Source organism: Sardina pilchardus, chromosome 8 (genome assembly GCF_963854185.1).
Source record: "Sardina pilchardus chromosome 8, fSarPil1.1, whole genome shotgun sequence".
Classification (NCBI taxonomy): Eukaryota; Metazoa; Chordata; class Actinopteri; order Clupeiformes; family Clupeidae; genus Sardina; species Sardina pilchardus.
In genome coordinates this window covers 31,248,972-31,267,417 of record NC_085001.1, presented here as the reverse complement: position 1 = coordinate 31,267,417, position 18,446 = coordinate 31,248,972, and the positions used below count along the sequence as shown (strand labels likewise).

Below are 18,446 nucleotides of genomic sequence, written 5' to 3'. Positions count from 1 at the left end.
CAGAGTGCACCTGGACTATGGAGTGTTTGCCACACGTTGACTCCGAGAGGTCTTCGGGAAGCCGTATTGACGAGATTGGAATGAGATTCGAATATCCCCCATTGATTATTCTGTTTGGCTGGAGAGCGGCTTGTTAAAAGAGCAGCCCCTCGGAAAGTGCAATCAATTAGAGAGATATTGCAGGCCATCGATCCCTCCATCACTGTGGCCCTTCCTCACATTTTTCACCCCTTTCTTCCTTTTCCATGGAAACACAGTCACTCTGCTCTCCTTCATCTATTGATCTGACTGCCCTCTCTTGAGTGCACCCCCTCACTCACACACACACACACACACACACATACACACACACACGACACAAGTGTGTGTTGAGTCTTTGTGTTTTACATAATACTGTATGCATTTCTAAGAGTGTATGAATCATGTATCTGTAATATATGTTGAGGCCATATGTCTGTATGCTAATTTGCAAATCTCTATGTTTCTGTGTTCGTGGAAAACTTTTCTCATTTTTTCAGTTGCTGAAGTTGCTAAAACTGTTGCATGACAAAAAGCAATCTCTCAACCTTCAGGTTTGATAGTAATTTAAAATTCTGATCCCTAAACTTTATAATCAGCTCTAAAACAATAACAAATGACTTATGAGAGCAATCAGTTAAAGCAACACTAAAGTACTTTTCCTGTGTCGCACGCACGCTATTTGTTTATCCAGCAAATAACGATGTCCACAGACAAGGTAGAGCATGTTGCATGATTTTTTTAAAGTTTGATGTATTGTGATATCAAAGCAAGTCAAATTTGTAGTTTCTAATGTCTCATTCCATCGAACTACAGATCCGCTACCAAATCTGGTAAATTTACAGAGCAGTTATAGCCGATAGATGGCCGGGAAGCAAATGCAGAAGTGCCGTTCACCCTGTTACGAGTTGATGAATCATTAGAATGATTTTGGAAACATTATTTTAAGGTACAAAAAACTCTTAGTATCGAGCAGTTTTGATGCCAAAAAATATCCTATCCTCCAGTAAATGTTTTGTTTTACAAAGAAAAAAACTTTTCCAGGCATTTGGTGTGAAACTTGGGCGCTAGAGAACAGATTGGCCTTCTGCTGAGGGGTCTGAGTGTGGCGTGTGTGTAGCCTCGGAGGGTGAGGGGTGAGCCTGTGGGAGTGAGGCTGGCTCTGGGGGCAGATGCTGTCCCTGCTGGACGTCCCCACCCGCGCCAGATCACACACAGAGAGGACCCGTGGAGCTCAGATCAATGAGGGACCCAATCAATCAATTAATCAATCACCTCATCCATCAATCATTTGCATACATCACTTCTGCACTAATCAGGCTGTATTGAGTGTGCAAGTGGCAGTGGCTGGGTGTATATATGTATGTTTGTCTGTGTGTGTGTGTGTGTGTGTGTGTGTGTGTGTGTGTGAGCACCACAGAGGCACACAAGCGCATGTGGGGAGGGATAAGTCTTCTGTGTTCTCACTATCGGGATAAAAAAAGAGGAGGGCAGATGGAGGGGGTGAAAGCAGCAGAGCCCAAACAATATGGAGGGGATTAGAGTGGGGTGTGTGTGTGTGTGTGTGTGTGTGTGTGTGTTTGTTGGGTGGGGGGAGCTTGGGGGATTCCAACTCCCCTGTGCTTTGGGTAGGTGTCCTAATGATGCTGTCTAATTATAACAATATGAGATGGTCTGAAGCGGGGGAGGGGATAGCAGGGGTTGGAGAGAGAGAGAGGGAAAGAAAAAGAGAGAGAGAGAGAGAGAGGTGGGTGAGAATAATGAGGTAGAATCTGGGTTGTCGAATCATCATTTTTCACATCCAGACATTGTGGATCTGAGGATCCATTTAGACTTTCCTGTTCTGCTCTATGCCTTGCCAGCCCTGAGCACGGTCCACCTCTCCCGGCGTGGCGGCGGTCCACTCCACGTCCACCCCAGTGCACAGCTGCGCCGGCCAGCCTCGGCCTGCCTCCCTCTCCAGCTCCTCTGATCTCCTCCTCTGATCTCCTCCACCACTGGCCAGCACACTCTCCCCCTACACTCTCAATTGACTTTCCAGCAATACACTTACACCGCTGCAGCCCGGATCAAAGGCACCTCAAATCTTCACCATTGGTCAACCAAAGGCCAGTGTGCATGTAGTGACTGAATGATATAGACCATCGTTTACAACTATTTTCACTGGATAAGCATTGCATAGGTGATTAGACTAAATTAACTGAATCTAAAGGTGTATTCAACCCGATTCCAGTGACAAGTATTTAAAGCTGCAATTTCTAAGATACTTATTATCCACTAACGCATATCCCCTAAGAACAACTTTGTACTAAGAAACTTTGGTTGCAGTCATCCTATCCTATACAAGAATGTCCTCTCTTCTTCTCTTTATATCTTGCCCACACTATTTCTTTCTCTCTCTTTCAAGCATTTTCCATATCTGTGATCGAGTATGTGTGTGTGTGTGTGTGTGTGTGTGTGTGTGTGTGTGTGTGTGTGTGTGTGTGTGTGTTGGTATCTGTGAGCATGCATGTGTGTGTGTCCTGCTTTTTAGGACAAGGTGAAGAGTGGGAAGAAGATGGAGAGAGGCAGGGGGAGGGGTCAGACGCCGAGTCGCTCAGTCAACGAGAAAAACAGCTGCTGTGCTCAGGAATTCTGGGAAAATCCAAAAGACAACAGAGAGCTTTCCCTTTCTCTCTTCTTGTCTCAGCGTAACATGAAAAATTTCCCTAGTATGTTTCCTCAGAGACCCACACCAGAAAAAAAACAGAGGGAGCAAGAGAGAGAGAGAGAAAAGATGAAGGTAATGAAAGAGAGACGGGTAAAGATGGGATGACAACAGAGGGATAGTTAGGAAAAGAGGAAGGGAGTACCCGGGAGGAAGAACAGGAGAGGGGGAGCATCTCTCTATGCCGGCTTTTGGAGGAAAGTAGCATATGGCAGACTGAGTGTGTGTGTGTGTGAGAGAGAGAGGGAGACAGTGAGTGTGTGTGTAGAAAGAGAGAGAGAGTGAGACAGTGAGTGTGTGTGTGTAGAGAGGGAGAGAAAGAGAGGATGGCAATGGTGCAAAACGGCAAAAAGGAGGGATGATATACAATGTCACAGTCGCACACAGACACACAGAGTGCCTCCCTTTTTACTCCCCACTTCCTGCTTCCTGTCATTCCTGCCATTCATTCTACTTTTATGAGAGAACTGTCAGTTGAGCATGGGCACCTTTACCACCAGTGAAGAGTGTGTGTGTGTGTGTGTGTGTGTGTGTGTGTGTGTGTGTGTGTGTATTGAATACATGGTCATCTCCATAGGCGGCTGTTGGATGTAGCATGGAATGATTTGTTGTCACGTCAGTGTAGGCTGTGTGTGTGGGTGTAAACTCCTGCAGTGAGCTGTGCGATGTCTCTGGGTGGAGATATGAGAGAGAGGAACACAATTAAGGCGGCTGCCGTACCTGTCTATGATGACCGGATCTGAGGGAGTTTCATTGCGGTTCCCACAACTCTTTTTCTCACAACACCGACTGAGGAGAGACCACAAACACAGACAGTGTTACAGGACAGCTCACACACACACACACACACACACACACACACACAAACGTCCTTTACTAGAATTTTTGCCATAGTTACTAACAGCTAAAGGAGAGCCGGAGGTGAAGCAGGGAACAAAGGTTAATGTGAAAGACAGAAAGTCCAAATGGAAGGAGGGAGAGAAGGAGAGAACGAGGGAGGAAGAGAGCAAAAAGTGGGGTGCACTCAAAAGCAAAAAGCCAGCCCAGCAATCTGTCACATTGATTTTGAAATCAAACTCTTACCCCACCCCTACGACTGACACACACACACACAGACACACACACAGACACACACACACACACACACACACACACACACACTCACACACCTCTTGTCTGTGGGGTTAACCCTGCCCCTTCCCCCTCCTCCTCCGCCCTGGTGCCTGCATAACAAAAGTGCCCCCCACCCCAAGCCATCTGCCACCCCATCACCCTGCTACCGCCCCCCAAAGCCTGAGCCCACTCCCCAGCTGTGACGCTTGCCCTCTGCCCCCCCACCCCCACCCTAGTGCCCCCACCTCACACACACACACACTCACACACACACACACGGACAGGGACATACACACGCCCCGAATCCTTATTAGCCAGCTGTGAGTCCTGCTTGAGCATCTGCTGGTCAAACAAAAGCAACTGAAGCTCTCTCTCTCCACCAGTCTCTCTATATCTCACTCTTCTTTCTTTCTCTGTCTCTAATTCTCTATCTGTCTATCTTTATTTCTGTCTATCACTCTTCAACTTCTTCTGTCTGTTTAAGTTTATGCTTAGTGTGTGTGTGTGTGTGTCTGTGATGTGTGTGTGTGTGTGTGTGTGTGTGTGTATGTATTTGTGTGTGTGTGTGTGTGTCTGTGTGTGTTTGTTTGTGTGTGTTTGTGTGCGTGTGTTTGTTTGTGTGTGTGTGTGTGTGTGTGTCTCTCTCTGTGTGTGTGTGTGTGTGTGTGTGTGTGTGTGTGTGTGTGTGTGTGTGTGTGTGTTTGATTGTGTGTGTGTGTGTGTATGTAACTCACCTGCACATGACTTCATGAGTGAGTAGCACTCTGCACATCTCTGGGTTTTTATTCTGTCCTTCATAGGCAATCGCCTGAAAGGTAGAGGTGGATAACAGCAGGTTTTAGTCTTTACCACATCTAAGACTGCAGGGCATTTGTGTGTGTGTGTGTGTGTGTGTGTGTGTGTGTGTGTGTGGGTGGGTGTGTGGGTGTGTGTGTGTTTAATCTCACCTGTTTGGAGACCGAGTCAATGAGACGGGCGTACAGGTCCTGTTCTGTGCGCACACCTGCAAATGCGCAGATAGATATCCATACATTACATTTACTGCAAAAGAGTCAATGTGTGTATTTGTGTGTGTGTGTGTGTGAGAGAGAGAGAGAGAGCTAGAGAGAGAGAGAGAGAGCTCACCATTGCTGTACAGGAGCTGTAGTTTGTAGTGTATGCCATTATTGGTCTTTTCTCCTGTCTGTTCCTTGCACAAAAACACACAGGAAAAGAGAGGCTCCCGTTAATCAGAGGGAAGGGGGATACATACTTCAGACAACAGATACAGAAGACAGACAGATGTAAGCACCACACAACCCACTCACCACTGGAAACAAAACAACGATACGATAGCTCTTGTTTACACACAAAAAAACTAGAACGGTCACTCAAATTAGGTATTGCACATGTTATATAATTGCTGATGAGGTCACATTAAGAGAACCAACACACACACACACACACACACACACACACACACACTCCTACCGTCTGTATTTCGTCTCTCTCTAACTCTCTCTCTCTCTCTCCAGCACAAAGTTAGAATGCAACAATTCCCAACCCTCAGAAAAATCTTGCGTTCTAAGCCAAAGTATGACCACATGGCAAAACCATCAATCAACATTGTATTTAAGTCTGACCATTCCCACAAGCACACAGATACTCACACACACATACTCACACACAGACCGATATATTACAATACAATACAAATTACAATATACAAATACTATCAACTAATCAATAATCTAATCTACAAATAATCACATGTATCCATAAACCAACAAAATATCTCTCTCACACACACTCACTCTCTTTCTCTCTCTCTCACACACACACACACACTCAGGGGAGAATGAGGGCGCAGGGAATCATGTCTAAAATAAACTCAAATGTTGCCACCCAGAAGATATTTGATTGTAAGCAGTATGCAGCAGATTCATAGACATGTATCAGGGCCACCACACACACACACACACACACACACACACATTCTTTCTCACCCACCTTATCATGCTCCACAAAGTCAACAAAGGATGTCCTCTCCACCTCCACTGGTTGCCCGTGCCGGTCGTATAATGCCAGAACGAAATGGAAGAAGTTGGATTTTCTCAGATTGGAGGGAGGCTGCTTCTCAAAGTGAGCTCGTGACAGAGCAACCCCACTGAAACATAGACACACACACACACCACATGAGAGATACTGTAAGAAATAGCAAAAAACCTTCCACTTCCAGCAGTCAATATTCAAGTCAGTTATTCCTCTCATGTTGATAATTCTATAAAACTATAACCTACTCTAATCAGTGTACATGATCTAAGGTTGACTTCTCCAGTAAGGCTGGGAGTGTATATTTCTGTACACAAAGAAGTGCAATGACTGCACATCTGGACAAAGTGTGACCTGGTCTGGGGTGAAAGGTCACAGGTCACAGGTCAGTGTTTAGGGTTAGAGATGGGCAATCACTGGATGTCTTGTATCTAGAAATGAGCTTTTGAGGTAGCGTGGGTTGAAATGAGAGAGAACCTCAGTTCAATGCTAATTATTTTCCCTTTAAGGGTCAAACTACAGGCTAAACAATATCAATGCACATGTCCATAAGCAGGATAATAACTATAATTTATTATAGTTTCCATAAGTCTCCCAGTTCTGCTGTGAGATGTTTTCTCTTTACAACAAGCAATAAAGTGTGCAATGACATTTTATTTTCTTGACTTTGGCTGACAGCTTAATAGACTACAAGAAAATCTTACACACACACTATAATAGTATGCCTAATGTAAACAAATGGAAATAGGTAAACTTACAATCTATTAATTTGAATTTAAATGTTTTCCGTTACAAATGTGGTCATTTCCATATTATTAAACAGTCTTCAACGAAATATCCATAATTTAGAACGAAAAAAAAGCGTCTTCCAACCGTGTGCGCATTGAAGGCCTACTTTGGTGCGCAAGCTGCGAGTGAAAGTTCCTATAACGGGCACTGAGCAATTGACGAGACTCAGCTGCAGCCATGCTTTCATGCTTATTAAAATAATGCAGGTCCCGCTTTAGTGCCCTGCGTCCAAGAGGTCAGTAAAGATCATTATTTAAGGGTTAAGTCGACAGACTGTTCGATGGTTTGAAACAACGGTGGCGTACGCCTATCCGTAATATCCATAATAACAATTGTATAATTTGTTCCCCCCATCCCTGTTTGCTTTTTGAAGATGCAGGACGTGTGTGGTTTAAATATATTTTTATGGCGTTATGTGTTTCAATTTATTTTTTTATTTTTTTTCAGGCAAGACTACAAAATAATTCTGCCCAGGGAAAAGTGTAGCCTAGTGTCATTTAAGCAACTTGACGTTAATTATCACGTCATTATATCCGATGATAATTATAGAAAATAGCTTTTATTATAGACATATTTAGTTATTAATCAATTTCATAACTATTGAAAAAAAAAATGAAAAAAAAAACTGTATAACGAAATCCATTTAGCCTAACTTGGTCTCAATTTATTTCAACAAGCCATCATCTTTGTAGAATCATAGACTACTACCAGCTAATGTGTCTTTATACATTTTAAGCATAACCAATTCAATCACTTTTAATATTTGTGATGATAACAACTATGTGTGGTGGTGTTATATCAATTCGTGTAGGCCTATGTCAATCGTTTCTTTAAAACCTTCTGTTTAAACGGCTTTGAACTTGACAACTTTTTCATCAGCCTATAAGCTTCGTCGTCTAAAGAGTGTGCGACAGTGTTTGTGCTTTCCAGCTGCACTAGAAATAGATAACCTAGCCTGTGACAACCACGCATTTCTAGTGCGGTCTATCAATATCAAGCTGTAAAAGAGAGGAGACGCATCCCGGCTCAAGTGGGGTCTCTCTGACATCGTGCCGGTTGCCTTTTGTTGTTCTGCTTTGTTTGGTTTGTTTAGGCCCTTTCACCCGGCTCGTGACACGGCCGCCTCCTAGTTCACCCGAGGACTAGTGATGCACCAAAGCTTAAAAAGCGAAGTGAGCGCCCCATGCCACGCTCTGACCTGTTGCATTCTGTGTGCTGACAGAAGATGGGAGGGGTTGCACTGTGCCACACAGCTGATAGCGAGCGTTAGCCTACCTTCTTTATAGAACTGATTTTATCTCTCACTGTTTTGGAACTTACTTAGGCTACGAGGGTAGCCTACTTTAAAAGCATCACCTCAACCCATTCTCTGATACTGAGCAACAGCATGAAGCAACTTAAATTCCCTATCAAAATTGCCTTACATATTGGAGTCCCTTGTGGATGTCAGTAAAGTGGACTCATGTAAAATGGACTTACCTTTGAGCGGCAACATTTGCGTCCACCACCCCGACATTCCTAACCCAGGAGCGCACGGGATCCATCTCCTCAAGACCTCGCTCCTTCAATCCGCTGACGTCCCTCCCCAGATGTTCGTGCAGGCCGAACATTTAAAACTCTGCCGAAACACTTCTAAATAATCTTGCAGACCAGGAGATATACAATCCAAAAAGAGTGCAGCTGCCGCAGGTGCTGTTTGTTGATTTGTCGTTGACTAGACGCAGCAGGGAGGTTTTCAGGTGTTCGACTCCCTGCAGTTGTTTTCCCTCTCTGTCGGCTTCAGACGTTCCACGAAAACGACAGAAGTGGTAATAAGCGTATGCTCCTTCCAGATGCTATCATTGTTCAACTGAAACCTCGTAATGAATCCCTTGTTGCATCCACCGTTCACGAGAATCACCTGTGCTGCGGAAACATACACTTGCAGACGCGCGCACACAACTGTCAACTTTGGCTTCCAAACCCCTTCTCTCACTCACCTCACACTTTCACACAATACCTCACTCTCAAAACACATAGACGCGACTGCAATTCAACAATGTTCTGCTCGACTGAAGGCGTAGTCCGAGACAAACACAAACAGAAGACGCTGTCCCGTTGGCCGTGCGCCTGCTGTACAAATTGGCAGTGATGCTTTCAGCACTCCGAGCATGAATGAGGTACCTAGCGAGGGCATGCTGGAGGAGGAGCCAAGATGACCATATTTGGTGGATTGTATGAATGGTGAATCTGATTGGTCTCATAAAGTTCTTATTGGTGTAGGGCTCAGTATACATTTGGGTGCATCTGGACCAAGTCGTGGGCAAACTTTAGCGGGACAATAAAACATCCATCATGATTAGCTCACCTTGCGTTGCGATGGACCGTTCAGTGATATATTCGCTTTGTCTCTGTCTGCTCTGCGCTGGTATTCTGTCCTGTCAAGTCTACACATACCATTATAGAGAGAGACAGATCCGCGCAGAGATTTCACAATCACACGAGATCATTTATCAACACACTCACTGAAACTATTTTCTGCATAGCCTACGTTTTTTATATATGAAAAGATCTGCCCATATCATTTTATTAAATTATTTGAGACTTTTGAACATTAATGTGTGAAGTAGCATATACCTAATCATGGAAAAGATTAGTCCACTAGGGTAATCTGTAATGTGTCCCATTTTTTATACTATCAGGAGGAGTTTGAAATGCTGCACTCATGTGATTATATTGATTAAAAGTATGCATTTAGCTTAGGCATAGGCTACATATTTCTCTAAATATGTTTTGTAAAAAAAAGTATCGTTTCCTTTCGTATTATATCTGATTCTTGGTTTGTGTTGACTGTTTTACAAAAATGCATTAGCTCAGAGGACACAGGAGGGAAATGCCCAGGGTAGTTTTTTATTAGGCCTACGTCTAGGATAGGAGCTAGGATGAGGAACTAATTTGTGTGATTAAAGAAACAATCGTTTCTCAGAAGGTAATGGATTCACAGGACTGAAAACAGCTCTGTTATTAGTTTGCTATTATGGAGTTTTGAGTAGTTTGCTCAAATAACAGGCTGTAAGTGCAGGTCCACATTATCCAGTTATTGCTGATTAACTCATCCAAGTCGTAAAAAGGATCTATTTCAAAGGCTATTTCAGACACGAGCGTTAAGCCTTACTGAACATGCATTGTCTGCCTAAAGCCGTGTGAATCCCCGCTGCTGAAACCCAATGTTTAAGGGACAATGATGCTAACTTCTTCATCTGAAAATCACCGGCGAGCTTTAGACCATGGACAGCTGTGTGCGCGAGCCGAGCAGACGGACTGAACAAAGACTCCGAATTATTTTTCCCAACTTTTTTGCATTTCCGTTTTTTCTCTCTCCTCTCGCGGGTGAAAAGGAGAGTTTTTTTTCTCCCCATCTTTTCTTGCCCCTGCTGGGGTCATTGTCTGCGCGAGGAGCTCAAACGCCCAAACAATGGGCGTTACCCCCTCCCCACGCGCACACCGCCACCCGGCCGCACCGACCATCTGCCATCGCGCGGCCGAGTCAGCTGTTCTCCCAATTACCGCCTGGGAGTCGCGGAATCCCCTGGCCGGAATCCCCTCACCCTTCACATGCATTCCCGTTCCCTTCTCTCCCTCACAGTCTCGTTTGAGTTCCACCTCTGATTTTCAACCACTGACTTTACAACGGCACCCCTGCCCGCATTATTTGAGCCATCAACTAGGCCTAATTTGGTGACACTGAAATGTCACCAATCAAGGCATGCAGTAAAGCAGGGAGGTTGCGTAAAGATAAAGATCCCAATATTTCAGAGAGACTTCCAACAGAAGTTCTCCTGATCAGGCCACCGAAATCTCCTATATATATACAGTATATCTATATAATTCAAACAATGGGCGTTATATATTATTCGTTTTTCAAATTATGATAATTTCTTCAAATGTACATTTTTTTGCATTTTTATTTTAGATGTGGGTATTGTAGGGAGGAGAGTTGGGCAATGGTGCACAGCCACTCCAAGTGTAGTATACTGTAACAACTTCAGTCTAGCTTCCACTTACCATTTCAATTCCCAGTTTTCCAATTGTTTTCCTAAACATCACTGTACACACAGCCACCCAGATATTCCTGCAGCAGGGTGAGATGGCTGGGCATGTGTGCACAGAGGGGTGAAGTGGGCTGCATTGAGAGGGGATTGAATGGAGTGTGTTTGGAGACCCTTGTGATAAGAGCTAAGCTGGAGGCACACATCACTGTGAAAAGAGCATCTTGCTCCCCACACCGGGCTCAGGGTCACGCCACCAGCTGCACTCCTCCAGTTAAATAGATTTATATTGGTGTTATTAGAGCCATTTCTCCACTGGCATTTCGTCAGTGAGACTAGGAGAATATGACTTGTTCTTACACTTGCAATCATTCCAATCTTCAAAGGAAAATAACTGAAAAATAAAGCTGCTAAGTTTTTATTAATCTTATTTATCTGAAAGAAGGTAAATGAACCAACCAAATCACTTAAAATCAATTCTCATATGGTGGGCGTTTGTGCTGGTGAAACTAGTGTGTGGAGTGTGTGCATGAGGGGGAGGGACTGGAGTAGTGTGTGTGGACTGACGTCTGCCTGAGCCTCAGCAGAACTCGGCGGAGCTATTGTGCACTAGGCATCAAACTTATTAGCAAGGTCATGAGCCAGCTGGCTGAACTGCTGCCTTGCTCTTTGACACATACAGAGAGTTAGGGGAAGAAAGAAAGAATGAAAGAAAGAAAGAGACATACAGCAAGAGAGTGTCAAATTTTAGAAAGTTTACAATTTGAAATTGACTCAAAGCATGAATTCCTTTATGGTATCTCTCTGGAGAAGCATGTCCCCTGATGGTGTCTGCTCAGCCATTCAGGCCTCTGTCCATACCCTCAGACACACACACACATTCATGTAGTAATTTGTCTGTGGGAGGAGAATGTTTTGAATTGCTCCTCAGGGTCCTCTATCTGTCTGTTCAATGTTACACTCAAAGTGTGGTGTTCGCTCACTGGTTGCTGGTTGTGAAAATGGAATACAAACAAAAGCAGCCTGGATCAAGCTAGAAACAACCCTAGCAATGGACACAGTGATTCAGGATGTGGAGGGGTGGGTGTGATTTGATTTGCTGTCGAGTATGGAATACATATCAGCCTTTTGCTAAACCTGCATCCTTGAGGCACTTTTAGGAGGATGTGATTCATAATGAAAATGGATACCTCCTGTCGAAATATTAGGCCTATATAGACAGTGGTTTCCACTGGATCTCTGCCTCTCCGAATGAGTCTGCTCTGAAACATCTCTTGGAGATGATAAAAGTTTACACTAGAGACAAACAGTTCATTTGCCCATTGCATTTGTTCGATGGCAATCTATGACAGTTTCATGAGGCCCCATAGTCATTATCTTGGAAACTCCCGTCTATGAATTTGAATAGCGAAAAGCGATGCCACGCGTGATAGGCATTTCCCTAAACCTCAGCTCCTCCGTGGGTCGCGTCTGCTGTCTGACAGCAAGTGACTTCATCCTAATCCATTCCACCCACTCGTGCACGGGGTCGCGCGCGCATTCACTAAATGGAAGCCCGCCGGCGGTGGAACAGAATTAGGGGGTCTCCCGTTCGAGTCCGTCTCGTACAAATGGACGGCCTTTCATTTGCGTTCCACCTGGTGCGCACAGTGACAGTAGGAGGAGGTGCTGTGGCGCGTTGACTGCTCCGCGAAACAATGGAGTATGCTGGGCCGCACGCCCCTACTCATCCATCTCCCTCTCCCATGGGAGCCTTGCAGCGGCGTGGGGACTCACTCCCCTCCTCTCCCCTCCTTCCTCGGAGCAGGAGGACCGGCTCGCTGCGCGCTCTGTATTGATCGCACATTTATTTGTTTACTTAATAATAAGTTAAGTGCGAACTGGGGGCGCGTGAGTTCAAAGGGCGGCGGTGTGTGAGGGTGCACAACGCAGCAACCGCTCAGACGTTCTTTGATGATATCAAGGTGTGGTTAAAAAGAAAACAAATCCTTTTACTGATTGCTAAGAACGTTTAATACAATACCGGATTGCAATGTTTGGTGTGCAGGTACCTCTGCGTAAGGAGCCTTAAAACGACTCATTTTCGGGTCCGGAAAGTGTTACAATTCGAGTAGACCTGTATTGAGAAAAGTCTGTCTCAGTATAACAGTATAATGGCACTTAGTTATTAACCTCTGATTCTGATATCAGGGCGTAATTTTATGTCTAGGCTAGAATAATTTATCGTGGTTTAAGTAGGCTCAGTGCGCGCATTGCATATCTTGCTGGCGAACAGCGAACGTGACTTGTGCGCCCCCCTCGGGATAAGATAGCCACTATTATACCAGTTGGATTTTCCTATTATACCTGTTGGATTCTTGTCGTAGGCCTACTGCATTATCAAACGTCACATTTAAAATTGTACCTCAACCAGGCAAGTGCTATAAAACCCAAAATAAAATAAAGTAGCCTATACGATTATATTGTAGTGTAGTATTGTATTGTAGTGTTTGGTGTTCAGTAGTACTAACAAATACAACCAGATTCTAATTCAAATAAAATATATTATTCAATTGAAGAAATAAAACAAATTTACACAAAAAAAAAACACACAACAAACACACACAGGAGTACGGGAAAAATACTGATCTGACAGGCACGGTGAAGGAGGTGTAAAATCTGGGCTTTAGACAGAGAGGAGCTGAGTCAGGGTTCATCTGAGTGGGATGATGATAAGGAGCCACAAGAGGCAGACAAGTGCTGCTGGGGGGTCAGTGTTGAGTGTTTGGGGGCGTATGTGAGAGTTTTAAAAAGGCACGCTGGTAGGGGTTGGGGGTGCCGTGTCAGTCGGGTGCCTCCCCCAGGCCGTGGCCTCCGTCCCCGCTGCCCCTGCGCCAGGAGGCCCTGCTGGAGGCTGGCGAGGGGGCGTCCTGCAGCACCAGCTCCTTGAGGCGGCGGCGCAGCTCGCGGCTGCTGCTGCGGTAGAACAACACCTCCTTCTCCAGCTGCTGCAGCCTCCGGCCGCTCTGCTCCCGCTCGCACGCCAGCAGCTCCTCCAGCTCGCGCACGCACCTCCGCTGGGACGCCCCGCGCCTCCGCAGACACACCACCTGAGGACGCACACACACACACACACACACACACACACACACACGCTCACAAGTCAGATGCAACACAGCGACACGGTATCTGCAATCCAACCAAGCTGGTCGGCTGCTGCTGGTTTACCTGGGACAGGTGTGCCAGTCGTGCAGAGTAAGATGATGAGACTAAGGCCTGAGGGCATGCCACATGAGAGGGGCTCACTCACCTTGCTGAAGTAGGTGTGGAAGAGAGCTTTGGCCTCCTGCAGAGAGAGCTCCTCTAGGACCCGTAGACTGTCCACAGGCGCAGAGCTCTCACTGAGCTGCCTCTCTGGGGCCCTCTGCTGGTCAGGGTGCAGACGCAACCCAATCACAGCATCCACAGCCTCTATGGACTCCTCAAGCTGGTGCAGACTAAGGTCATCCTGAAACACACACACACACACACACACGTGTACATGTACATTATCTATGTGCAATAGACAACTTTATGTTCCCTTTAAGTCCTAATGTTTGTATGCGGTCTGTGTGTTCCTACCCCATCACTCGTGTGTGTTCTCCTCACTCACTTACCTGTTCTGAGTGTGTGCGTTCTACCCTTGTCACACATGTGTGTTCTCACTCACCTGTTCTGAGTGTGTGTTCTCCTCACTCACCTGTTCCGAGTGTGTGTTCCCTTCAGACAGGCGGCAGCTCAGCTCGTCCCTCCTCTGCTGCAGAAGTTCCTTCTCTAGCAGGAGCTCGCTGACCAGCACAGACTGGGCCTCACACGCGCTGACCTCTGTATCACCCCCGCCCTGGGCCTCAGAGAGGGCCTCGCTCAGGTCTGGGCCGTGTTTGCGGGTCCACGTGCGGTTCAGCAGGGGTCTGTTGGAGAAACAGACACACACAGATAACGTCTCCAGTGGCGTATGACAATAGAATGCAATGTCCAAAAGCAGTACAGAACAGAGAGGGAGAGGTGACATCCACCACTGGGCCATGATGCCGCCCAGCCTGGCTGGAAGCTGTGATGATCTACGTATCCTTTCCCATTCTGTTGAACTCATATGAGGATGTATATGGCGCATGAAAAGAGACCATCCCCACTTCCCCATCACATTCCTCTAGTGCGATGTCACACACAACTGAGGTTTTAAATCTGAAACTCTACACCTCTATCACTGGTCCAAGCACACCTGACTAATTCACCTGTATTCCCAGTGCCCTTGACTTCTTCAGTAAAGTGTGTCCAGCTAATCAAGAACACGGCTGATTTAATTAGTTTAGGTAAATGAGGTGTCTAGACCATGGAAGGGTGGGACACAGAGAGAGCTGGTTGGGGCGGGGAGCAGGTTAGAGTGGCCCTGACCAATGAGAGGAGCGGAGAGGAGCACCTCTTCTTGTCTCTCCTCTCTGATTGGTCCGTGTCCTCGGCGTCTCTGCCTGTGGTCACGCTGGGCAGTCGCAGCACCTGCTCGTGCTCCTCCAGCTGGGCCAGCAGCAGCTGGTTACTGGTCTTCATGGTGGCCGACAGTCTCTCCAGGCTGAGCTTACAGGGACTGCTGTACACCTGCATACACACACACACACACACACACATTAGCACACATAACAGCCCTTCAAGCACATACATTCTCAGTTTCTTTCACTTTCTCTCACTTTCACTCGCACATACACACCCACACACAATAGCACACCACACATAACAGCCCTTCAAACACATACTTTCTCACTTTCACACATACACAGTTACACACACAAACACAAATAACCCTACTGAGAGGGCCACATGTGTCACACACAAGAGCCCGTTGACCTCCACATCTGAAAGGTACCTTTCTGATGCCTGCGGTGACACAGCGGGCAGGCTGTCTGTGCTGAGGCGCCGGCCGCTGGTCTGTCGGAGGGCTGCTCTGGCATCGCTGGACACCGCTGACCGGAGCCCTCAGGTCACGCTTCAGCCAATCAGCAAGCAGCTTCTGCTCCACAAGGAGCTCACTCTACATAAATGAGAGGAAGTGTTGTTGTCATCACACAGCAATCTCCTCTCTTTCTATGTTTCATTTGCTGGAGCTCTCTCTCTCCTTTCTATCTATGTTTCATTTCATTTGCTGGAGCTCTCTCTCTCTCCTTTCTATCTACTGTATGTTTCGTTTCATTTGTTGGAGCTCTCTCTCTCCCCTCTCTTTCTATGTTTCATTTCATTTGTTGAAGCTCTCTCTCTCTCTCTCTGTCCTCTCTTACTTGGAGACGGCAGTGCAGCTTTAGCTCCTGTAATGACTGCACATATGTGTGTGCGTCCTGCGTGGGGGCAGCATCTGTCTCATCACAAGCTGCTGTGTCTGCAGGCACCTGCACAAAACACAAACACATAAGCACAGATTATGGAACCAGCGAGACAGGCAACATGGCCGACCAGACAGATCACACGGAGTGAGCAGACAGACTGGATGTGAGTTACTGAAGACAGTGGAAATCAGACACAAGCACAGACCTGCACACGTCCAAGCACACACGAACCTGATGGACATCACAAGTCTCACACAGAGTGACCTCTGAGGCATGGGTAGGGCTGGGCGTGGTCTTGTAAGCATCCAACCAGGCGCTCAATCTCTGCTGCAGGGCGGGGCTAGGGGCGGAGTCCCGGAGCTCCTCCAATAGAACGGCAGCGTCCCGCGTGAGGGGGCTGTGCGTGTGCGGCACAGATGGCGTGTGTGCCTGTGTGGGCCCGCCTCTCTGGTCTGGGCGGGAGTATTTGTCCTGAGCACGTGCCGCTAGCATCAGACAGCTGAGCGTATCAGTCAGGCTAGACTGGGCCGGGCTCACACACACCAGGAGAAGGGTCTGGGCGGAGACGGATAGGGAGTTCTGCAGCAGTCTCATCAGAGGAGAGTGTGTGTGTGTGTGTCCCAAGCTGTAATGGACAGACGGACGGACGGGCGGCTGTCCGTCATGTCGACGACCCCTTGGCGAGTCTGACCCGTCCAGCTGTGCAAGCGGAGGGCAGGGTGTGTGCGCGCGGTCAGCCAGAGCTTGGGAGTTCTGGACGCGACCCACCGGGGCGCTGCGTATGCGTGTGTCCTGCTGGATCATGTCGGCCAGCGTCCGCAGCTCTGTGCTGATTTGGAGGGAGCGTTTGAACCTGGGGGTGTCGGCGGTCAGCAGTCCAGACACACACTCCCAGCCGGCCAAGTCCACCACTGACAGTGTGGACAGCAGCACGCCCCGAGAGGTGTCGACCGCGCGCTGCCTGAGCCGCAGCCACAGCAGCGTGTGTGAGGAGGACTCAGACGCGCGCTCCAGGACATGGTGCAGCTCCTCCACTGAACCCAGTGGCATCTCCACAGCTCCTGCCACCACTGGAGACACACAGTGAACACACAGACGCTTACGTACACAGTGCTGGGATGCACACATAATGAGTTAACACTTGAACTAGATGACCGTGGTAACACCTACAGTGCCATTTCACCACACTGCTGATCACTCAGCAGTAATAACACTAAGGCTACAGTAGAACAAGGCAACAGTAGCCACTCACTGCTGGTAAGAAAGATGGCACAGACAACAAGACACCACTGAGACAAACTAAGACACACACACGGTGACACACACATGGAACTGGCTGGAAAGCATCAAAAGGAACGATGTCATGCATGTGGGACTTTACCAGTATTCCCATTCTGGTCCTCCGTGATGTGAGGGTTTGACTGTTTAGCATCCGGCTTCAGTAAGTCTCGTAGCTCCTCTCCACACAGGGATACACAGCAGGCACTCAGGTGCAGGTGTGTGAGGTCGTTGGCAGTCATCTTAAGAAACATGTCCTCACACACACGCCACACTACTCCTCTGTCTTCTTCACGACCTAGAAAAAAAGAAGTATAATACACGAATAACATCAGGACATCTAGTGTCATTTAATACAATGATATGATGTATTTATAAAAGCCATGATGAAGTCTTACCAGTGTGTCCCCCGCTTAATGTGTAGGTCTTGCCTGATCCAGACTGTCCATAGGCGAGGACGGTGACATCTTTGCCTGCGAAAAACGACGCTACCAGAGGCTTAACGCTGGAACCGTAAACATGCTCCTGTGACACTGTAGGTCCAAAGGCGAGGTCGCAGGGAAACGCATGCCCACCTGCCAGTATAACCTGACGTGAGTCCACTGCAACATGTGCACATACCTCCCGGCTCTGGCGGAGTTCTTCAGGAAGCAGTGGTCTTATGCGCACCGCGACCCGCATCACCTTTTCCATCATATTAGAGATTCGCTAACGTTAACATCACAAACCCCACTCACGTTAATGTTATGACAGCAGCAGTTATTTGCCTGTCAAGTTAGCAAACGTGCTAGCGAGCTAAGACAACAGAGGTGGATAAAGTCCGTCTTCTTGAAATGTCTGATATACTTTGATATCGTTTTCATAAATGCTATCGTTACAATTATGACTCTGGCATCTATCAAGCCACTATTTTAGAACTATCTACCTATCTATCTAGCGATTATTTTAATTAACAGACAACCTGAGTTGGAAAGGCTTGCTTTCCTGCTCCCGTGCTTGCTGTTGTGTCTGTATGTTGCCAAGCAACAACGACTGACATCTGGCAAGGAGCGTGGAGCCAGCCGCGCCAGAGGCCGCGCCTTCCGAAACAAACCACTGAAAAATTGGTCAATATTTTCACAGCGCCACCATCCGAAAAGGAGGAATGAA

The 18,446-nt window shown here is 47.0% G+C and overlaps 2 protein-coding genes across 3 annotated transcripts in view; both read right to left on the bottom strand.

The window, feature by feature from the left end:
• The window catches only part of ebf2 (EBF transcription factor 2), a 23,029-nt gene extending 14,761 nt beyond the window's left edge, over positions 1-8,268 (bottom strand). For both annotated transcript variants that reach the window (XM_062543603.1, XM_062543604.1), the window contains exons 1-6: positions 8,138-8,268; positions 5,828-5,984; positions 4,964-5,027; positions 4,786-4,841; positions 4,573-4,646; positions 3,446-3,514 (exon numbers count right to left, since the gene is read on the bottom strand). In XM_062543603.1, coding sequence (XP_062399587.1) covers positions 3,446-3,514; positions 4,573-4,646; positions 4,786-4,841; positions 4,964-5,027; positions 5,828-5,984; positions 8,138-8,268 — 551 coding nt within the window. The remainder of the gene's footprint in view (positions 1-3,445; positions 3,515-4,572; positions 4,647-4,785; positions 4,842-4,963; positions 5,028-5,827; positions 5,985-8,137) is intronic.
• Positions 8,269-13,285: 5,017 nt separating this feature from the next.
• Positions 13,286-18,295, bottom strand: LOC134089222 (kinesin-like protein KIF27). The gene is made up of 9 exons (XM_062543602.1): positions 17,696-18,295; positions 17,401-17,595; positions 16,251-17,089; positions 15,975-16,082; positions 15,566-15,730; positions 15,125-15,300; positions 14,405-14,615; positions 13,976-14,173; positions 13,286-13,775 (listed from the first exon to the last, which is right to left on the bottom strand). The coding sequence occupies exons 1-9, from the start codon at positions 17,991-17,993 to the stop codon at positions 13,509-13,511; spliced, it is 2,457 nt and encodes an 818-aa protein (XP_062399586.1). The 5' UTR covers positions 17,994-18,295; the 3' UTR covers positions 13,286-13,508.
• Between the last annotated feature and the right edge of the window lie 151 nt (positions 18,296-18,446).